The 25,003-nt window shown below is 35.7% G+C and overlaps 1 protein-coding gene across 9 annotated transcripts in view; it reads right to left on the bottom strand.

Moving 5' to 3' along the window:
- Window positions 1–25,003, bottom strand: part of HMBOX1 (homeobox containing 1) — a 177,182-nt gene that overhangs the window by 86,261 nt on the left and 65,918 nt on the right. For 7 of the 9 annotated variants that reach the window (XM_082617672.1, XM_082617678.1, XM_082617676.1 and 4 more), the window contains exon 2: window positions 6,637–6,716. In XM_082617672.1, coding sequence (XP_082473798.1) covers window positions 6,637–6,659 — 23 coding nt within the window. In that variant the 5' untranslated portion in view covers window positions 6,660–6,716. Of the gene's footprint in view, window positions 1–6,636; window positions 6,717–22,351; window positions 22,404–22,430; window positions 22,488–25,003 lie in introns of those variants that run through there. The other 2 variants (XM_082617673.1, XM_082617675.1) reach the window with 2 other exon arrangements.

Here is a 25,003-nt window from a genome sequence, read left to right as displayed (position 1 = left end):
GCACAGAAGATAAAATATTTCTATATCAACTCTTTACTGAAAATGATTAAGACATTATTATTAACATATTATAATGACAGTAATATTTTGTTTTATCAGCAAAACTGACCTAGGAACTCTGTGACTTCACTTACTGTAGACAAACAGTTTGGTAAGCTTAGCCCAAGGAAATACTAATCACCAGCAAGAATATTTAAATGGAAAAGTAAGAGAGGCACACAAAAAAATTTATCGAGCACCATTTCACCCACCACTTTGCAATTTCATGAGTTTTCATCTCTGTAATGTATTCTCTCTTAATAGTTATCCCAAGAAATGGATCTTGCGTGGTTGTGGCCAAACTGAACTATTCATTTTTCTTAGGAAATTGCTTCTCCATTATGCTTCCTTTAAATAACACAAGATACTGTAGCACACCAGAAAATGCCTCAGAGTCAACAACAATATTAAGTTCAAGGGAGTTGTCAAATATCGTAAAAATTCTCACTACTTGAATTCTTTTCTTATAAAACCTGACTTTCTTCAGATTTTTTTTAAGTGGGAATTTCTTCTGTTTTTATTTTTATAGTCCTAGTGCTGAAGAGGTTGCATGGCATGCAGCAGGCTCTCAGTAAGTGCCTGCTGATGGAAATAAATGCCAAAGAGTTTTCTCATCCTTTCCAGGTAAACTTCTACTCTGGGCCAGCTCCCCTAAGCTCTTGGAGATCTGCTTCTCTATCCCTCTATACTAAACATTTACTGAACATACACTCCAGGCAGGCACCGGGCAAGAGCTTCATGTAATGTAATCTCAGCTCCTCATGACAACCCTCTGTAGTTTTTTTTTAAGTTGTATATTGATTGATTGATCGTTGAGGAAACTAAGGCTCACAATGCTTTTGTATCTTACAAACAAGTCTGATTAAGACATAGAAAAGATTTAAACCTTACTGACTCCAAAAGCATGCATCATTCTGCTTTCCAATATACGGCAGGACTTACTGGAATCAAATGATATGGGACACAGGCTTTTGTCCTTTTTAAATCTCCAGTTTAAACCACTTAGATAAAACCTACTGATGGACTAGGGGTCCTAGTAACAGTTTTTTATATTTAAGATCCTTGCTCCATCTAGAATTTATATTTGCCTAATGAGTGTGAAAGGATTTGAGCTTTATCTTTTCCCAAATGGATAGCTCATTTGTCCAATATGCTTTACTGAGTAATACATCTCTTCTCCTCTGGTCTGAAAGGCCACCTTTATCATATACAAAATTTCCACACAAATCTGTATCTACCTTTGGAGTCTCTATTCTATTGCAATGATTGCTTTGTCTTCTAAGTCCTTTTAAAAATAGCAGGCGGGACTTCCCTGGTGGCGCAGCAGTTGACAATCCGCCTGTCAATGAAGGGGACACGGGTTCGATCCCTGGTCCAGGAAGATCCCACATGCTGCGGAGCAAATGAGCCCGTGCGCCACAACTACTGAGCCTGCGCTGTAGAGCCCACATGCCACAGTTACTGAAGCCCGCGTGTCTAGAGCCCGTGCACCACAACAAAGAGTAGCCCCCCTGGCAGCAACCAGAGAGAGCCCAATGCAGCCAAAAATAAATAAATAAATAAAAATTTTAAATAAATATATAAAATTAAAATAAGCAGGCAGAAATCTATAATTTTTATGTGAAACGGTTCTAGTTTTAGAGACAGGCTCATTAAAAATAAAAACAAACATTTTGTGGACCTAAAATAATATGCTGCACATCATCTGTGCCCATGGGCCATAGTATCTGCCTTATACCTATAAACATTTTCTTTTGCCCTCTTCCAATATTCATTTGTGACAAGCTATTCATCATAAAAGTCCTGTTTTCATGATTATTACATTCTTTCCTGATTGCCTAGTTTTTTTCCTTCAAGGTTTTATAATGTAAACTTTTAAACACAGAGAAAAGTTGAAATAAATTTACAGTGAATGCCCATACACTAACCACCTAGATTTTACCATTAACATTTTACTTGCTTTACTACATATCCATCCATTCCTTATGCATCCATCCCTCTATTCATCTCATCTTTTGATGCATTTCAAAATCAGTTACAGACATCTGTACAGTTCCCCCTAAATACTTCCACATGTATATCATTAATTAGAGCTCAGTATTTGTTCAGGTATTTTTTTCTCTTGAAGTAAAATTTAGATAAAATAAAATATGCAAATCTTATGTTTACCATCTATGAGTTCTGAGAAGTACAGCCACCTGTGAAATTCAAATCCCTATGAAGTTACAGAGTATTACCATCACCCCAGGAAGTTCCCTCATGCCCCTTCCTGGTCAGTCCCTGTCCTCTTCCCTCAGAGGCAATCACTGCTCAGATTTTTTTCCCACGACAGACTACTTTTGTCTGATCCAGAACCTCATCTAAATGGAATTTCTATGTACTCTTTTGTGTAAGGCTTCTTTCAGTATAAAGTTTTTGAGATTCATCTACGATGTTGTATATATCAGCAGTTTGTTCCTTTTTATTACTGAATAGTACTTCATTGTAGGAATATACCACAGTTTTGCTTAGCCATTCTATTTTGGACACCTGGATGGTTGCCAATTATTAGCTATTCTAAATCTTTGGCAATTACAACTGTACTCTGCTAATTTTCTTGTTAGCTTCATATACCACCGCCTCCCCCACACCCCCCATAACATACCATCAGCTAGTTGGGAGAGAGAGAGAGAAAAAAAAAACTTTCAACCAGAGTAACTCATTTACTTTTTCTCCTGACTGATGTCAGAAGAATAGTACACCTTGCTTATTAACACAAATGTTCTATTATTAAAATGCTATGCAGTGTTGGTAATGTTCTGTTCTATGCTAGTTACATTACATAGGTACATTAGCTGTGAACATTCACCAAGTTGTACACTACTGATTTGTACATTTTTCAGTAGGTATATTACATTCAAAATTTGTTGAAAAAGCTGTGTAAACATTTTCCTAATGGCTTATAAGAGACACCTGACACTTTAGTTTCTATCTTAACCCTTGGCCCTTGGTCCTTTCTATCAAGTGCTTAGTAACACATTAATTCTTAATCCTAGGAAGTTCTTTTTTAAAGTAGCTGCCTAATCCCTTTAGTAATCCAAATAATTTACCTCTTAACTTACTGATTTGGTAAATTCAGGTTTCTGTACATTATTCTTTTCTCTTGAAAATGGAGTTGTCCATTGCTAACTTCATGCTTTGAAAGTCTTCATACTTACAAAATTCGTCATAAACTGACCTTGTTTAGATACGAGATTTCAAGGACCGTTTTATTATACAGACAAAAAAAATCAATTATGATATTTTCCTATCCCATTTATATCAGAGCAGATAGTATTCTGTACATAATTCTTCAAACGTCTCTCTGTATGGAACAGCACTCTGTATATATTAGCATAAAACTAAAATAAATTACAAGAATTTAACCTGTTAACTGAAAAGTATCCATCCTAAAGCTTTTATTAGAACTACCAGAACTAAAGATTCCAGTATCTGAAGCAATGTAATATTATGTTATTTCAGATTCCTTGACTATGGGAAACACTTTTAATCCAAAGTCATAAAAGGAGATAACAGAAGGCACCTATTATTTTGTCTGCACAGAATGCCTCATTGTTTCCAATCACATGTTCTTGGGGATGTCACTCAAAATACACTACCTTCTGGCCAACAGGGTGGGCACACAAGGAAACCAAGCCTTGTTCTCCTCAAAATATTCAGGTTAGAGTAGAAGGAAGATGGACAGTCACTGTAACTGTGCTCAGCTGTGGGAAGATGTTAGTCTGGTATATTCCTCACCATGCAGAAGAAGCTAGTTTGCAGGAAAATAAAGCAGGCACACTAAGAAATGCAGAGCAAAGGGGAAAGTTCTACAGTGTTCATATCCCTTGTTCTAGTCATTCCTAAGCCCCTACCTCATCCCTGCTCTTCTTCCCCACCAGGGATTGAACCTGTGTGCCCCCTGCAGTGGAAGCGCAGAGTCTTAACCACTGGACCACCATGGAAGTCCACCCCTGCTCTTCTTGCTATATTGTGATGTAAGAGCATAAACTTCCCTTTATGCTTCACCTTGTTTAAATTAGATGTCTGTGCCTTGTACCAGGAGAGGTCCCTAATACAAAGATATACCTAAAGTAAAAAGATCTACAATTTCTAGAATAAAATGTATGACTCCTATAGAGCAGAATGATAGTGGCAAAATGAGCAGGATCTAATCATGCATATGACACTGAAGGTACAATATTTTACTGAGAAAATGCCAAGATTAGAAGCTTTCTTGGATATTGAGAACAATATTCCAGTGGTATTAACATAAACAAAGGTACACTTTCTGTCATTTTCGAATTTTATTTCTTATAATTCACCTAGTTTAAGCACATAATCATGAAATTATGGCAAAAATGACCTACAAAGGTCATCTAAGTCCATGATATCAGCAATTCTTTTATAACAGAAAAAGATAACATGTAAGAACTGAATTAATTTTCCTATGTAGCAGAAGAACTGTTCACAGGATAAGGAACAGCTTTCACTTCAAATTACTAATCTGAATGCAGACTCAGGCCAACAATAATTGAAAATGATGTGAGAAGAATTTTGACACTGTAATAACACAGACAATGTCTGAAGCATAAAAGAACAATTAAATTCAGGAATTATGCCTCAGTTCATAAACTGACATTCTAAAAGACCATACTATTAGATCATAATAGTAAACGTATTTTACAATAAATTTTACCCCTACTTGGATATGTAAACCCTTCTTGGATAAGGCCCGAGGTCCAGAACATACTTTCTTAAACTAAATCCTATAATCATGAAGGTTAAAGCATTCACAAATGATTAATCTTGAAATCATATGTGCAAAAATGAAACAACTACCTTACCTGTAAATCATCAACAGATAATAAGACCTTATTGGATAACACAGCATTTTCTTCAGCTTGACTGCTGTCTTTATCTTTTTATCTAGAATGACTAGGCAAAATATGGCCTAGTCATGTATTAGTTTTGTTTGTCATACATGGTATTTATTCCATGATGATTTAACACATTATTGCATCAGTCATAATATTAACCAACTAAAGATGTACTAAGGCCATTCTTACTATTTATGGCACATTACTCCCACAATTATTAATACCATCAAAGGAGAGGCAGTTTTAAAGTAAGAAAATGACAAGAGTGAGAATAAGTAAGAAATGAAGATTTGCTGGGGATTGAGCTTCACAGTATGGTAAAATGATTCTATAATTCAAACCAGTGGCAGAACTGACTAACGCAGAGAAGAGAGACTATGACTACAAGTAATAGTATAAAAATGTTCTTTTCATAACAAAAAGATTTTGAGAAAAATAAGATTATATTCAATTTATAATCACACTTTAATAGTTATTTTGAAATTATCACTAATTAAGTTTGAGATTTTTAAATTACAGCCACCTTATACACATTTGGGAAAATAAAATCCTAGTGTTGATAAAAACATCCAAGTTTATAGAGGGAGATATAAATTAGGTGTGCAATCAGAGAACAGGAGACTATTTAGACAAAAATCATTCAACTAACATTTACTGAGTGACCCCTATGTGTCAGACCATGTACAAGGCAGAGAGGATGCAACAGGGAACAAATTAGGCAAAAATTCCTGGCCTCATGATGCTTACATTCTAATGGCTATAGAATACAGCCATTAACAAATAAATTGTATTTTTTAAAAAAGGGAAACTCAGGCCCAAAGCAAACACAGTGCCTTCCCTTTCCCAAGGACACAGCTACTTAGCAGCAACTCAGGCTACAGTTCACACCACCTGGCCTATTCCAGAGACTTTTCGATATATGATAAAGCCAATGAGAGAAGAAAAAAGTTTAATGAAAAACCTAAATAACAAGGAAAATCTATCTTAATGTCTACTTACTGGATTATAGAACTGTCAACCAAAACAGAAGGAATTTAATTGAAATACAGGTTGAACCAAATTTTAGAAAATGCTTACGCTAAAGGCACTCTGCACTAGACTCTAAAGATGTATTTAATGAGCTAATAGATACTTTGTCTTCTCTAGAATACTTTTATTCAGAGGCCTATTTAATATGAACTAGTGGTTACAGCTCATGTCCTAGCACAAAAAAACCTCTCTACATAATACCACCATCCAACTTGTATTTTTTGCCAGACTCCAAAGAAAGTCTACCAGCTACGTTAGCTAATAGACTTAACTACATTATTATCCCCAGTAGGTAAAGAAAATGGCTAAGGTGCTTAGTAGTTTGCATACAAAAGGCAGCATTAAGGTAGCATTCTTCCAATATTCTGCTTGTCACAAGGTATTTAATACCAGCCATCTGTTTCACAAATTTCTAGGCTATTAAGCAGTTTAAAATTATATGTAATTTTATGTTCAATTGAAAATTAATGTTAGACTTCAAACTTGAAACAGAAATGGTAAAAGAGAAAGTTGATAGATTTGAAAATTCATTCCTTACCACATAACTATGAAAAAATTCTTTCAACTCTACAAACGCCTGCTGTCATTTTTTGATCATAATCATAATGATTTTTTAATTTTATTAAAACAATTGAGAGGATGAAAGTTAAGAGAAGAATTAGATACTTACACCACTGGAAAGGAACTGAGCATACTTTACATGAGGTGAATCAATATCTTTTCTAGAGATGATAAGCGTTATTTATCATTCTGTGGAATAAAGACAGAAAATTCAGAAATAGTTTTTAATCAAGTATTGAACAAAAATTTTAATTATATACTTAAGGATTAACAGTTAACATCAGATAATCATGTTTTTTTAATTATTTTCTAATTCTGAAAGGAAACATTGGTTTGAAGGAAAATTTTAAAAATAGAAAAATGCTTTTTATAGCTTTCAAAATCATTCACTTGGAAGAAGTAATGAAAATCATACTCCTGAAGTTTAATCTGTTACCAGACACCACCGAGGGAAACAGATTTATACATGCAATGGAATATATATATATACACACACTGTAGTGACATTCAAGATAACTTGTTGATAATAACATCAGTGCATTTATGTAGAATCCTATAAACAAAAAAACACACCACAGCATGAGTGCAGCTAACAGTCTTAACTGTGGGGTAAATCCTGGGGTCTAGTTCCAAGTCTATTACTTATTTTACTGCTAGCCAAATCTTCAGTGACTGAATTTCTCTAAGTCTCAATTTCCGCATCTATAAAACAGGGATAATAGATAACTACTTCAAAACGCTACAAGAATTTAAAACATTTTTTAAATGGTGGTGATGAAGCACTTCACAAACTATCAAGTAGCAGAGACTATTAATACCAGTTTAAAAAAGACACCAATACCCATGTCGATTCCTGAACAGAGTGTAAGTTAATAATGGAGTGAGTCTAGTACTTCTATCTTCTGATTAGCATTCTACTGCTTTATTCAGCATTCAGACACTGTGACCCCTTTCAATTCAGACATAGATCTGAACAAAAAGTGAAATCTACCATTCACAGTTTAGGAGCTAAAGATCATGTATTACTGACTGAACTTATTAGCAGTCTCAAACCATAATCTATAGAGGCAGCTATTTCCATGAACTCACAGTTAATATTATAAATTAGACGAAAGTTAAAAATGTTGATGTCAAAAACTCTCTCATTAAAATACACATTCAGCACTGAATTATATAAAGCAAGACCAAAGTGTCTAACAGTGACTAACGATATATGTGAAATATACAGGGTAAAGTTAGAAACCTTTCACATTTCATATCCTAAATTGTAGCTTTAATGAAGTTCCTGCTGTAGTTAATTTTATTGCTGACTTAAGAAACACTGGTCCTAAAAGGTAGATATAAAATACAATGAAAATCTACTGAAAATATTGTTGATTACATTTCCTAGACAAAATAGCAACACCAAGCCACAAAACTGATTACTGGTCAATACACGTTTTTTCCACTCTTGCTCAAATTCAGTTAAAATATACTAAGTACTTACTTGCCCTGACATAGGCACAAGGTCATACTATGAGTAAGATATGGTTCCAGCAGTGTAGAACCTTATTAAACTATGGGGAAGGGTCAAGTAAAAATCACACACACACACACCCTTCTAATAAAAGGCATAATGTGATAAGTCTAAAAATTCAAGGTTTATGAGAATAACAATTTAGAAATTAATTTAGGTCACAGAGAACTGGGAAGACTTCTTCAAGTGAGATCTCAGCTGTTATCTGAAGTTTAGAGTAAGACTTCCACCAAACCAAAGTGTGAAGGAAGGTTAGAATCAGTGGAGGAAAGAATCAGGCAGAAGGAAAAATTAAAAGAGATTATGAAGGATGATTAGGGAATAAGTAGACCTGTGTTGTTGGCCTTTAACCTGTATGTATGAGAAGACAGGTAGAAAGGGAGGACTTCCGCAATCTATGGAGGGCTGGTAAATGCCTTGCAGTAATTCTGACCTTTATTCTATAAGTATGCAAATAATGCTACAGCTGAATCAGACAATCTAGGAAGTAAATCACCAAAGACCCTCATTTCACAGATGAGGAAACTGAGATGAAGACACTGATACAGACCTGTATAACTGCAAATCACTGAATTCACATCATTTATATTTCAGATATAAATGGGCTCAAAATATTCTATAAAAATAAAATATTCTAAGAACAGAAGACCAAGCAAGCAAGGTGCTATGAGTTCTCTACTCTCAGGTTCAATGTCACAGAGCCCTCCTAGCATAGGAGACAGATTTTTTTTAAACTGACAGATTAGAAATGTATATTAAAATCACACCCATTAGAATGGCTATAATCAAAAAACAGAAAATAACAAGGATTGGCACAGATGTGGATAAAATAAAAGCTTTGTGTGCTGCCGATGAAAATGTAAACTGGTGGTACCACTATGGAAAATACAATAGTATGGCAGTTCCTCAAAAAAATTAAACACAGATTACCATAAGACCTGCAATTCCACTTCTGGGTGTATACCCAGAAGAAGTGAAAGCAGGGACTCGAAAATATATTTGTACAGCCAAGTTTATAGCAGCATACTCACAAAAGCCAAAAGGTGGAAACAAACTCAAATGTCCATCGATGGATGAATGGCTAAACAAAATGTGGTACATACGTAATATATAAGGGAATATTATTCAGCCTTAAAAAAGAAGGAAATCCTGACATAGTAACATGGATGAACCCTGAAGGCATTACACTAAGTGAAACAAGCCAGTCACAAAAGGTCACATACTGTGTAATTCCACTTTTTTTTTTTTTTTTGCGTTTACGCGGGCCTCTCACTGTTGTGGCCTCTCCCGTTGTGGAGCACAGGCTCCAGACGTGCAGCCTCAGCAGCCATGGCTCACAGGCCTAGCCGCTCCGCGGCATGTGGGATCTTCCCGGACTGGGGCACGAACCCGTGTCCCTTGCATCGGCAGGTGGACTCTCAACCACTGCGCCACCAGGGAAGCCCTAATTCCACTTTTAAGAGGTATTTAGAGTCATCAGATTCAAACAGAAAGTAGAATGGTGCTTGAATGGGGCTGTGGAAGGGGGAGTTATTGTTTAATGGTACAAAGTTTCAGTTTGGGAAGATGAAGAAGTTCTAGAGATGGATGACAGTGATGGTTGTACAACAATGTTTATTGTGCTTAATGTCACTGAACTGTATGCTTAAAAATGGTTAAAATGGTAAATTTTATATTATGTATATTTTATTACTGCAAAAAGTAGAGTATTATAATGAAAGAAAATGTACATTAAAAGGTATCAGGGATAAAAGTTCATGGATGCTGAATCATACTTAAGCACCCAGCTATAAAAAGCAAGTAAGTTATAAAAGATAAAAGATCAGCTCCTCATTGGACTTCTAATCTGTTATACTTTAAAAAAAGAGAAAGAGAGAGAGAGTTGAATCCCATTCACAGGGGACAGAGAGAAAAGAATTCTATACCAACAAAACTTACACTTTGATATATGAAAAAAACTGCAAATATGCAAGAATTGAGAGAGTCTATTTTCTCAGTTACCCCAATTGAGAAAAATAATTGAGAAAGGGTTCTAACTAAGAAAAAATAAACCAGAATAGAGACATGGTAACAGGGAAGATGATGAGAAAGGGTAATATGAGCAATGAATCTTTCAGGTTATATCATGTAATATACATTTAGATAATAATCGAATATCTAAGAATGTATAACTTACATGATAAATAAGTCCTCTTGAAACAAAGGACTTTATCCCCAAAGAAATTTTAATAGATATCTATTCAAGATGTACTAAACTGTCTATTCAAAGTAAAAGAGTCGCAGGCAGGTGAGATGGAGGGAGGCAGAAGTAAAAGGACTCCCAAGATCTGAAAGAAGAGAACGAGGGGAAAACAGAAAATAAAAGTACTCGAAAGGTCTCATCGTTTCACGGTCAAGAAGACACCTGGGAGAAAGATGCGCATCTTTTTGGGGAAAATGGTATTTTGTTTTAAAGTAACTGCAGAGAAACATGTATCAGTCGAGGTATAATGTTAAGGTCAAAAGTACTGAGTGGGGACTTCCCTGGTGGCGCAGTGGGTAGGAATCCACCTGCCCATGCAGGGGACACAGGTTCAAGCCCTGGTCTGGGAAGATCCCATATGCCACAGAGCAACTAAGCCCGTGTGCGACAACTACTAAGCCTGCGCTCTAGAGCCCGTGAGCCACACCTACTGAGCCCACGCGCCTAGAGCCCGTGCTCCACAACAAGAGAAGCCACCGCAGTGAGAAGCCTGTACACCAAAACAAAGAGTAGCCCCTGCTTGCTGCAACTAGAAAAAGCCCGCACGCAGCAACGAGGACCCAACGCAGCCAAGTACGTAAATTAATTAAATAAATTTATATTAAAACAACGTATCGAGTAGGATAAAGATTAAACAATTGTAAAATATATAGTTTATGACCAATATGAGTTATAAACTTGTATATACCAAATAACATAGCAGGTAATAAAGCAAAACTTATTAGAACTTTAATAATTTTATTTTTAAACATACAAATACACTCACTGACGTGTATAAAATTCATGACTAATAAGGACCTGCTGTATAAAAAAATAAAATTAAAAAATTAAAAAAAAAGATACAAGTATACTGAGTTATTTCAGTATACCTTGTAGAAGACACAAATATAGTTGCAAAACACAAAAAACAAATTATATTAACAATAAACTAATTTCACAGATATGTAACACAAAAAATTTAGGAAAAGGTACCAAAAATATTTTGTTATAAATGATGAGATGATCTAGATAATCTTTGGATCAAAGAAGAAATCAAAAGAGAAATAATGATCTACATAGTAAGCTACAACAAAAAATAGCTATGATTTAATAATCATAATAAAAACCCAGGTGATCTAGCAAAATTTGTATTCAGAAGTAAATTTATGGCCTTAATAGCTTTTAATATTTTTAAAAGGCAGGGGCGGGGGGGACACCCAGTAAATAAGAAATTAGAAAAGATACAAACTGTATCAAAATGAACTAGGAAGAAGGAACTAAGAGATACTATTTGACATTAATATAGAGAAGTTATAGAAAGCATAAATAAGTCCAAAAGCTAGCTCTCTGAAACATGATTAAAGAATCACTCAGAGAGTCTAATAAGGGGGTGAAAAAAAAAAGAGTGAAAACTCACGATAGTCAAAATGAAAAGAGAAATCATAAGTATAGTAGAGAATTAAGAATATAAGACAAAGCTAAGAAAATACAAATGCAATTTCTTGGCAATTCATTTAAAAACCAAAGAGAGAAATGTTTTCCCAGTAAGACAGAAAATATCAAAATTGACCCGAGAAATGAATTGAGTAGAACCAAATTGCATGAATTAAAGGTAATTAAAAATCTACTAGAGGAGGAGGAACTAAGATGGCAGAGTAGAAGGACCTGCTTTCACTCCCTCTTGTGAGAACACCAGAATCACAACTAGCTCCTGAACAATCATCGACAGGAAGACACTGGAACTCACCAAAAAAGATACACCACAACCAAAGACAAAGGAGAAGCCACAACGAGATGGTAGGAAGGGTGCAATCACAGTAAAATCAAATCCCATAACTGCTGGTGGGTGACTCACAGACTGGAGAACACTTATACCACAGAAGTCCACCAACTGGAGGAGTGAAGGTTCTGAGCCCCACGTCAGGCTTCCCAACCTGGGGGTCCAGCAACGGGAGGAGGAATTGCTAGAGAACCAGACTTTGAAGCCTAGTGGTATTTGTAAGGCCAACTGGCCCGAGGCAGGGGAACGCAATCAGATTCACAGGTTGCATCAGACCGAAACTCTCCAGACCACCCAGCTCCAGAAACTGACCTGGAGACTTTCCGGACCACCCAGTTCCAGGAACTGACCTGGGGACCTTCCACCCGGCCCAGCCTTCTCGCCTTTCGAGGGGCAGGACTAGCGGTCCCAACACTGATGTAACCGGCACCAGATATTGCCACAATACCCGAAGAGACCACCAAATAAGGAATATCCTGCGCCCTCCCAGATTCACCACACTCCTTTCCCTTCTTCCCCTATAAAATCTTGCCCAACCCTTGCCCGGGTGCGACTTCTCTGGCCCCTTTCTCTCGGACCAGTGAACCTCGCCCGGGAGTGCCCCCTAATAAAGCTCACTTGAAGCTTTCCTCTGTTTTGCGATGCAGTTTGTTAAGAACCGACCTTACAGTATTTGATTGCAGGACTTGGACAGGACTGGGGAAAACAGAGACTCCACTCTTGGAGGGCACACACAAAGTAGTGTGCGCATCGGGACCCAGGGGAAGGAGCAGTGACCCCAGGGGAGGCTGAACCAGACCTACCTGTTAGTGTTGGAGGGTCTCCTGCAGAGGTGAGGGGTGGCTGTGGCTCACAGTGGGGACAAGGACACTGACAGCAGAAGTTTTGGAAAGTACTCCTTGGCATGAGCCCTCCCAGAGTCTGTCATTAGCCCCACCAAAGAGCCCAGGTAGGATCCAGTGATGGGTTGCCTCAGGCCAAACAACCAACAGGGAGGGAACCCAGCTCCACCCATCAACAGTCAAGCAGATTAAAGTTTTACTGAGCTCTGCCCACCAGAGCAACACCCAGATCTACCCACCAACAGTCCCTCCCATCAGGAAACTTGCTCAAGCCTCTTACATAGCCTCATCCACCAGAGGGCAGACAGCAGAAGCAAGAAGAACTACAATCCTGCAGCCTGTGGAACAAAAACCACATTCACAGTAAGACAGACAAGATGAAAAGGCAGAGGGCTATGTACCGGATGAAGGAACAAGATAAAACCCCAGAAAAACAACTAAATGAAGTGGAGATAGGCAACCTTCCAGAAAAAGAATTCAGAATAATGATAGTGAAGATGATCCAGGACCTCAGAAAAAGAATGGAGGCAAAGATCGAGAAGATGCAAGAAATGTTCGACAAAGACCTAGAAGAATTAAAGAACACACAAACAGAGATGAACAATACAATAACTGAAATGAAAACTATACTAGAAGGAATCAATAGCAGAATAACTGAGGCAGAAGAACGGATAAGTGACATGGAACACAGAATGGTGGAAATCACTGCTGCGGACCAGAATAAAGAAAAAAGAATGAAAAGAAATGAAGGCAGCCTAAGAGACCTCTGGGACAACATTAAATGCAACAACATTCACATTATAGGGGTCCCAGAAGGAGAAGAGAGAGAGAAAGGACCTGAGAAAATATTTGAAGAGATTATAGTCGAAAACTTCCCTAACATGGGAAAGGAAATAGCCACCCAAGTCCAGGAAGCACAGCGAGTCCCATACAGGATGAACACAAGGAGAAACACACCGAGACACACAGTAATCAAATTGGCAAAAATTAAAGACAAAGACAAATTATTGAAAGCAGCAAGGGAAAAACGACAAATAACATACAAGGGAACTCCCATAAGGTTAACAGCTGATTTCTCAGCAGAAACTCTACAAGCCAGAAGGAGTGGCATGAGATACTTAAAATGATGAAAGGGAAGAAGTTACAACCAAGATTACTCTACCCAGCAAGGATCTCATTCAGATCTGATGGAGAAATCAAAAGCTTTACAGACAAGCAAAAGCTAAGAGAATTCAGCACCACCAAACCAGCTCTACAACAAATGCTAAAGGAACTTCTATAAGTGGGAAACATAAGAGAAGAAAAAGACCTACAAAAACAAACGCAAAACAATTAAGAAAATGGTCATAGGAACATACCTATCGATAATTACCTTAAACGTGAATGGATTAAATGCTCCAACAAAAAGACGCAGGCTTGCTGAATGGATACAAAAACAAGACCCATATATATGCTGTCTACAAGAGACCCACTTCACACCTAGGGACACATACAGACTGAAAGTGAGGGGATGGAAAAAGATATTCCATGCAAATGGAAATCAGAAGAAAGCTGGAGTAGCAATACTCATATGAGATAAAATAGACTTTAAAATAAAGAATGTTACAAGAGACAAGGATGGACACTACATAATGATCAAGAGATCAATCCAAGAAGAAGATATAACAATTATAAATATATATGCACCCAACATAGGAGCACCTCAATACATAAGGCAACTGCTAACAGCTATAAAAGAGGAAATCAACAGTAACACCATAATAGTGGGGGACTTTAACACCTCACTTACACCAATGGACAAATCATCCAAAATGAAAATAAATAAGGAAACAGAAGCTTTAAATGACACAACAGACCAGATAGATTTAATTGATATTTATAGGACATTCCATCCAAAAACAGCAGATTACACTTTCTTCTCAAGTGTGCACAGAACATTCTCCAGGACAGATCACATCTTGGGTCACAAATCAAGCCTCAGTAAATTTAAGAAAATTGAAATCATATCAGGCATCTTTTCTGACCACAACGCTATGAGATTAGAAATGAATTACATGGAAAAAAACGTAAAAAACACAAACACATGGAGGCTAAACAATATGTTACTAAATAACCAAGAGATCACTGAAGAAATCAAAGAGGAAATCAAAACATACCTAGAGACAAATGACAATGAAAACACAACGATCCAAAACTTATGGGATGCAGCAAAAGCAGTTCTAAGAGGGAAGTTTATAGCTATACAAGCTTACCTCAAGAAACAAGAAAAACCTCAAATAAACAATCTAACCTTACACCTAAAGGAACTAGAGAAAGAAGAACAAACAAAACCCTAAGTTAGCAGAAGGAAAGAAATCATAAAGATCAGAGCAGAAATAAATGAAATAGAAACAAAGAAAACAGTAGCAAAGATCAATAAAACTAAAAGCTGGTTCTTTGAGAAGATAAACAAAATTGATAAACCATTAGCCAGACTCATCAAGAAAAAGAGGGAGAAGACTCAAATCAATAAAATTAGAAATGAAAAAGGAGAAGTTACATCAGACACCACAGAAATACAAAGGATCCTAAGAGACTACTACAAGCAACTCTATGCCCATAAAATGGACAACCTGGAAGAAACTGACAAATTTTTAGAAAGGTATAACCTTCGAAGACTGAACCAGGAAGAAACAGAGACTATGAGCAGACCAATCACAAGTAATGAAATTGAAACTGTGATTTAAAATCTTCCAACAAACAAAAGTCCAGGACCAGATGGCTTCACAGGTGAATTCTATCAAACATTTAGAGAAGAGCTAACACCCATCCTTCTCAAACTCTTCCAAAAAATTGCAGGGGAAGGAACACTCCCAAACTCATTCTATGAGGCCACCATCACCCTGATACCAAAACCAGACAAACATACTACAAAAAAAGAAAATTACAGACCAATATCACTGATGAATATAGATGCAAAAATCCTCAACAAAATACTAGCAAACAGAATCCAACAACACATTAAAAGGATCATACACCATGATCAAGTGGGATTTACCCCAGGGATGCAAGGATTCTTCAATATACGCAAATCAATCCATGTGATACACCATATTAACAAACTGAAGAATAAAAACCATATGATTATCTCAACAGATGCAGAAAAAGCTTTTGACAAAATTCAACACCCATTTATGATAAAAACTCTCCAGAAAGGGGGCATAGAGGGAACCTACCTCAACATAATAAGGGCCATATATGACAAACCCACAGCAAACATCATTCTCAAAGGTGAAAAACTGAAAGCATTTCCTCTAAGATCAGGAACAAGACAAGGATGTCCACTCTTCACCACTATTATTCAACATAGTTTTGGAAGTCCTAGCCAGGGAAATCAGAGAAGAAAAAGAAATAAAAGGAATACAAATTGGAAAAGAAGAAGTAAAACTGTCACTGCAGATGACATGATACTATACATAGAGAATCCTAAAGATGCCACCAGAAAATTACTACAGCTAATCAATGAATTTGGTAAAGTTGCAGGATACAAAATTAATGCACAGAAATCTCTTGCATTCCTATACACTAACGATGAAAAATCTGAAAGAGAAAGTAAGGAAACACTCCCATTTACCACTGCAACAAAAAGAATAAAATACCTAGGAATAAACCTACCTAGGAAGAAAAAATACCTGTATGTAGAAAACTATAAGACACTGATGAAAGAAATTAAAGATGATACCAACAGATGGAGATATATACCATGTTCTTGGATTGGAAGAATTAATATTGTGAAAATGACTACACTCCCCAAAGCAATCTACAGATTCAATGCAATCCCTATCAAATTAACAATGGCATTTTTCACAGAACTATAACAAAAAATTTTAAATTTGTATAGAGACACAAAAGACCCCGAGTACCCAAAGCAGTCTTGAGGGAAAAAAATGGAGCTGGAGGAATCAGACTCCCTGACTTCAGACTATACTACAAAGCTACAGAAATCAAGACAATAAGGTACTGGCACAAAAACAGAAACACATAGATCAATGGAACAAGATAGAAAGCCCAGAGATAAATGCATGCACCTATGGTCAACTAATCTATGACAGAGGAGGCAAGGATATACAATGGAGAAAAGACAGTCTCTTCAATAAGTGGTGCTGGGAAAACTGGACAGCTACATGTAAAAGAATGAAATTAGAACACTCCCTAACACCATACACAAAAATAAACTCAAAACGGATTAGAGACCTAAATGTAAGACTGGACACTATAAAACTCTTAGAGGAAAACATAGGAAGAACACTCTTTGACATAAATCACAGCAAGGTCTTTTTTGATCCACCTCCTAGAGTAATGGAAATAAAAACAAAAATAAACAAATGGGACCTAATGAAACTTAAAAGCTTTTGCACAGCAAAGGAAACCATAAACAAGACAAAAAGACAACCCTCAGAATGGGAGAAAATATTTGCAAATGAATCAACGGACAAAGGATTAATCTCCAAAATATATAAACAGCTCATGCAGCTCAATATTAAAGAAACAAACAACCCAATCCAAAAATGGGCAGAAGACCTAAATAGACATTTCTCCAAAGAAGTCATACAGATGGCCAAGAAGCACATGAAAAGCTGCTCAACATCATTAATTATTAGAGAAATACAAATCAAAACTACAGTAAGGTATCACCTCACACCAGTTAGAATGGGCATGTTCAGAAAATCTACAAACAACAAATGCTCGAGAGGGTGTGGAGAAAAGGGAACCCTCTTGCACTGTGGGTGGGAATGTAAAGTGATACAGCCACTATGGAGAACAGTATGGAGGTTCCTCAGAAAACTAAAAACAGAATTACCATATGACCCAGCAATCCCACTACTAGGCATATATCCAGAGAAAACCATAATTCAAAAAGATACATGTACCCCAATGTTCATTGCAGCACTATTTACAACAGCCAGGTCATGGAAGCAACCTAAATGCCCATCGACAGACAAATGGATAAAGAAGATGTGGGATATATATACAATGGAATATTACTCAGCCATAAAAAGGAACAAAATTGGGTCATCTGTTGAGACATGGATGGATCTAGAGACTGTCATACAGAGTGAAGTAAGTCAGAAAGAGAAAAACAAGTATCGTATATTAACATATGTATGTGGAACCTAGAAAAATGGTACAGGTGAACCGGTTTGCAGGGCAGAAATGAGACACAGATGTAGAGAACAAATGTATGGACACCAAAGGGGGAAAGCCGCAGGGGGGTGGGGATGGTGGTGTGCTGAATTGGGTGACTGGGATTGACATGTATACACTGATGTGTATAAAATTGATGACTAATAAGAACCTGCTGTATAAATAAATAAATAAAATAAAATTTAAAAATTAAAAAAAAAGAAGAAATCTACTATAGACAAAGACATTGAGAACTGTTGGGTTCCCAGCAGATTCTTAATCTTAAAATAAACATAGTTCTAATAATAATAAACCATAGAAAAATACCAAGAATGTTTCATTTTATGAAGTCAGAATAACAGTACCAAATCTAATAGTATGTAGCACACAAAACACCATAAACCAATTTCACTTAGAAGTTAAATGTAAAAATTCAAAGGAAAAAAGAATCAAATCAGACAATAGAGTCTAGCCACATATCAAAAATAATATACTATCATAATTTATTGCAGGAATGCAAGAATGGTTCATTTTTAGGAATCAACACAATTCAATATATCAACAAATTAAGGAGAAAAAAAATCACAAGATTTTATCAATGGATGCTAACAAGGCATTTGGTAAAATTCAGCAGCCACTTTTAATAAAAGCTCTATGGAAAAGAATACTAAAAAATTAAGCACTTTTGGAAAGAAGAACAATTGCAAGTGTCCTAAGTAGCAAAACACTAAAACCATTTCAAATAAAATTAAGACTGTATGCACACACAATAAATATATATATTGAATATTATACATATGTGTATGTTTTCATATATATAAAGAACTTGCTTCTACATGTAAATTTGATGATCCGTGGAAGAGATCCAATAATGGTGGTTACTTTGAGTACAGGGTGGGAACCGGACAGATTAGGGAAGGGATGGGAAGGAGATTGTTCCCAGAAAACTTTATTATTTTAACCATATGAATGTTATTGCTCAGTCAATAAATCAAATTAATAAAATTAGAAATTAGAGCAGGAAGCCCACTGAACCCTTTATAATTCAACACTGATTTGCAGATTATAGGAAACCAGTAAGACATAAAAATTAATTAACTGGCATAAATATTGGAATGAAAGAGAAATATATATATCTTTTTGATAATGATTGGATGGAATACTTAAAATATGTAAGTTATTCTAGTAGAAGAAAGCTGAAGTTAGTAAAATAGATTATTAAGGAGAGGTATGATACAACACTTAAAATTAATTTAAAAATTTTTCACTAATTTAGAAGGAGACACCTAGAAAATGGGAAAAATATTTCATTCACAGTAGTAACATTTCCCCAATGTTTATAAATAACTGTCTTGAGAAAAAAGCCCAGAATATTTTTTTTAATTTAGAAATAGGACTTTAAAATTATAACGCAGGAAGTCCAAGAACCACCAAGAAAATTAAACAAAAGGAGAAAACCAGAAGTGGACTTCACTGGCCAGGTTTCAGAATATATTCAAAAGACACTAATCAAATCAGTACAGTACTGGCATAGGAACAGACACACAGATGAGTGGAACAGAATAAAGAACTTAAATAATGATTCCAGCACATATAAGAATATGTGCAAGCCAAAGGTTAAATTTCATTTCAAGAAGATAGGATAAATTATTTTTTAAAATAATCCTCACAAAACTTATCATCTAGCAAAAAACATTAGATCTTTATCTTACATTATATACATAAAAAATTAAATTCCAGGTGCAGTAAAGACAAATGTAAAAAATAAATCACAGAAATACATTCTACAACAAAATTTAGAAGACGACATGTCTTCTAAGCATTCTTAACAAAGAACAGAAACTTAAGACAAACATAAAGAGTTTAAAATTTCCTATTATGAAAAAATCATAAACTAAGGAATTAAATCAGAAAAAATATTTGACATGTAGAGAAAAAGCAGATGCAAGTTGTTAAGTTTATAAAAACACTCAAACTTACTAGAAGTCAGGGAAATAACAATTAGTTTAACAATGAGATATCACTTTGGCAAAAATTTAAAAGATTGATAATATCTCTTCAAAGGGTACTGTAATATTTCACTGGTCTAAGTGAAAAGTCCTTTTGGAAAGAAATCTTGCAACATATATTAAAATTTAAAGTACTTACACCTTTAACCTAGTAGTCCTACTCCTGGGAATCTATCACATTGAAACAAAAGTAATCACACGTAGTATACACAAAGATATTTATTGTCACTTATTTTCTAATTTCTTGACGCTATAAACAGAGTTGTTTCAATCAATACAGGAATGGCTGAATAAACCACAATATACTTTGATCAATTAACACAATGCAATCCCTAAAAAGTGTAAATTAGAGTTGTATCGGGTGACTTGACGGGATTTGCGCATTGTAGCATTAAATTAAAAAAAAGGAAAATGCAATCATATGAGTATGATGAGGTTTGAAAAGAAAAACTACAACCAAAAAAAAAAATCATTTTCTGTGTGTGTCTCATGTCAGTGTGTTTATTGATATACATACATACACACACACATAAAGTACATGAGCATGGAGAAAAAATAGGTGGTCAACAGGTAATGGAGGTGGGGTTAAGGATGGGGGCGTATGTAGGGAATACTGGTCAGGAAGGATAAATGCATTTATGCAATAGATATAGACACACATTTATGCAATGAAATTATAAAAATTCCTACTATCAGAAATGGACTCAATTATCAAATGATTAGGTTAGGGTTGTCAAAATCTAACACAATGTCAGGCTGAGCAATGAAAAAGCCTACTGTCAGCATTGCTGTCCCTTGAAGAAAAAATATAATCTGGAAAATCCATTAGGAATAAGAACCTGTAAATTCTATCTTACCCACAGGTGGTAATAGGCTCTTCTTATCCTAGTTTTTCTCTTTAATATAAAAAGTAGTAAACTATATAAGGTAAAGGAAAAGAATTTCAAAAGCCATAAAATAAAAGTTAAGTCTGCCTCCTACCCCAAACTCCTTTTTCTCTTCCACTCAAACACCATTCAGTTTCTTCATACATCTTTGAACATGTAAGTATAACTTTAGGATGAATTCCTTGTTATGACAAAGGGCATATACATTTTAAATTATGATAGACTTTGTCAAATTGCCTCCCTAAAGAGGACCAATTTATACTTCTACCTTCAGGAAATGCTTAATTGTGAATCCCTTATGTCAGTGGTGATTTACAATTGAATTTACATTGCGCGTGTATCTGTTTTATTCAGTAACGGTAAACACAGAAAGGGCAGAATATTTAAAGAAAGCAAAGCATGAGAGACAGTGAAGAGTTAGCTTAGCTATAACAGCACAGGCAGCAAGTAAGCCGTCAAAGGGAGAGGCAACAGAACAGTGCCGATGCCAATTAGTGAGACACTTAAGCCCAGATATGGATATCAAAAAAGACTTCTCAGAAGTTTGAAACGGCCATTACAGAGCTCCTTCTACTGCTCTTTTAGCACCTCACACAGAACGCATTGTTATCCATCTAAAATACCTATTTAAAGTAAAACAAAAAATGGGTTAAAATACAGAGATATACCAGCCTTACAATCCCATAAGTCTGATACTATTAGTACTTTGAAGTTACAGATGAGGAAGTGAAACTTCTTCCTGGCTAGATACACATTAAACACACACACACACACACACACACAACATATGGAGGTAAAAAAAGGTCATAAAACTCCACCAGAACAAATAAAAAGTGAACATCCCTCCCCCCTTAGCTCTCAGTCCTTCTGTCCAAAGATAAATACTATTAAGTTTCCTATAAATCCTTATAAAGATAAAAATTAAGAACTAAATACACACACATCTAACAGAATTCTTTTTTAAATGGTAGTTTTAAAGAACTTTTAATTATGAAAATTTGTAAACATGTACAAAGGCAGAGTAATATACCAATCACCCTGCTTGAATAACTCCTCCCTACTATCCTGGCTCCAAGGGATATTTTCAAGCAAATTCCAGATATCTTACCACTTTAACATGCAATGCTTAGCAAGTTTCAATATCTGGTTTCCAAATCCAGAGTAAATAAGACATAGAAACTTAGAAGGTGACTGAAAGTGTATACAAAGGCTTTACCACAGAAAACAATGACAGCTACCTGAAAAGAATAAAACAAATGAAAATGACTATTTAATAATAGATACATACACATTATACTGACGCAACAAAAAGTTAAAGTCATGTTTAGGATGTTCATTTTAAAAAGGCATGTAAGTATGTGATACATCTGTTTTTAAAAACTGAAATGGTTAAAAGAAAAGTTTACATTTTAGGAAGTTAATCAGGTGTCTCACTTGTGTCAAACATCTTTTCCCTTGAACAATGCCAGATAAGTGAGGCCTTACCACATTTAGCTGTGATTTGAAGGGCACGTAGAGAGTTTCTCGGTGAAGAACGAATGGCTGGTGACATGTGAGGAAAACAGAACCACAGATATTAGGAATTAAAAACTCATCTAAATTAGAATATCAATCTCTCAAATAATGCCTCTAGATAGCCAGCTTAAAACTAAGTGTAAATTACAACTACTAACTGTAAATAACAACTACCACTATTTCATCAATACTACCCTGGGCTGGACACTCACTAGTTAAGTGCTTTACACATACAAACTCATTTTATCTCACAATCCCCTGAGGTAGGTAATTAAGACAAGACACTACTTGCCCAAGGTCAATCAGGTAATGGACTTCCTTTTTCTTATTAGAACTGGAGCTGAAGTACTTATGTTAGGCTTCGTCTTTCTTCAAAATATAAGATTAGGGATACAATTTTTTATCATTTCTCTGGAGCAAATGTTTAATTGTGATAAGTACCATGCAACAAGTTGGGCAACAGACATACCGCTAAGATATTAATGATGTTTTCTATTACGTTTTACTCGTTATGATTCACAACTAAAGGTATGTCATATACCATGAGATTTTTATTCCAAAAGCATTATTACATACATTACTTATCAAATTTTTAAAGACAGAGATACTCATGTAGCTTTTCCTACATTTCCAGTGACAGGGAAGTTTAATGGAGAGTTTTGCAGATAAAGATATTCCTTTAAGAGATTCTAAAACTGTTTCTTGTAACTTCAAGCCACCCATCTGACTGAATCGATAAAGACTACATTTCTTCTTTTCTCTTCCACAAGGCAGCATTTGAAATGTCTGTAAAATCTTTGCAAAGAGTCTCCATGCTAAATAGTCCCAGTCATGATTCTAGTTTGACATGGTTTCCTCACTCATTTGTCATTATCCTGTCTTCTCTCAAAAAGTGGGGCTCCCCAAATTCAACACAAGACTCCTGCAGAGAGCCTAACTGGAGCAGGAACTATTAGTTCTCTTGTTCTGAACCTAAAATTATATTACTTTCTCCCACCACCAAGTCATTTTTGGGTGTGAATTAAATTTGTAGACAAAAAAGTCTTTTGCATATTCATTCAAGAAGCAGTGATTAAACATCAATGACAGAACTGATCCAGGCTTTTACCCAGGCTTCCCCTCCCTAAACTCAAGTTTTTTTTTCTTTTTTTTAAGCAAAATAGTTCCATTTTTGCTTTTTGTTTTCTTGTAAACAAATATTACTATTTGATATATATTTTATTTGTCTATTATCTGTGTCACTATTGTCTAGTATCTGTACCTACTCCTTAAGTAGTATCTGGAACATAACAGGCACTGTTTATTATTGAACTAACTCATGAACAGATGGAAGAGGTTGGAACATTCATACTCTTTCTGGCTTCTGGAAAGGAATCTCTAGGTTACTATACTTCACTGCTAAATGACCTTGAAGCCTTATCAATAAACACACTTAATCAGAAGAGCCATGACTACCACATATGCTCTAGAATTTACTATGATAGTCTAATACAGGAATTACAGGTTTTGATAACTTTTAAGATGCGTGGTAGTTTTGATGTTACCCTCAATATGTTTCCTATGTTTTTCCATTCTAAAATAATTATATAACCTGAAAATAAAAATATACATCTCCCTATTATTAACAGTAGGTCACTGGTAAACTCTATTGAACTATGCTGTGAAATGTTAGGGAACAGTCAGAGGCTGAGTCACCATCTCTGCCTCTATATATGGCCTCAACGGTACTGACTCCAGCCATGAGCATCCTTATACCATAACGTACTTGGTTTAGATGCCACTTCCTTTGTGGCTTCATTATTATTTACAGTGGTAGTTGCACACTCTGTGGTGTGATTTCAGATTTTTTGATTCATTTAAGTTCAGAACACAATGTGGAGCCGCTACTTGTTTATATTATATGATTTAGCATTCCCTGCTATGGAAGTCAGGGTTCTCTACTCTCATGGGATTGTTCCTGTTACATGACTCTACTTCATTCTTACTGAATTACAGTACAAATATATGACAGCAGGCATCACTTTCTCCTCGTGTCAGTTTAGAACAGTTATTCCCAAACTGGGCTGTGTATCTAAATCACATGGATGTCTTTTAGAATCACAGAATCCCTAGCCAACTCTGGACCTACTGAATCTAAATAACTGGAAGTAGGGAAGTCCAAGAATAGTGTTAAACAGCTTCTGAGGTAATTCTACTTGAAAACTACTGGTTTAGAGGACAAGAAAGAACTCTAATAATGCAATGCCATATCTCTTGTATAAGATATAATATCTAGGCATAAAGACAATTTTGAGCATACCGACACCCAAAATATCTCCTATTATTTCCCATATCAACATTACAAGCTGAATATTTAACAAAATTAATTTAATCTGTTATTCAAAATTGAAGGGGAATCTGATAACACCTTAAGATATGTCCACTTCAAGGGAACTCAAATAGACGCTGGTCAAAACAACTCATAAATATTCTCAAAGTAGTCTTCTCTCTACAAGTGCTGTACTACTCTTCATCCACCTAGTAAGCACTTGCCCCAGCCAAGC

Source organism: Mesoplodon mirus (assembly GCF_964341445.2).
Source record: "Mesoplodon mirus genome assembly, chromosome: 1".
Classification (NCBI taxonomy): Eukaryota; Metazoa; Chordata; class Mammalia; order Artiodactyla; family Ziphiidae; genus Mesoplodon; species Mesoplodon mirus.
The sequence above is the reverse complement of the archived record's forward strand: the minus strand, read 5'-3'. Positions and strand labels throughout refer to the sequence as shown.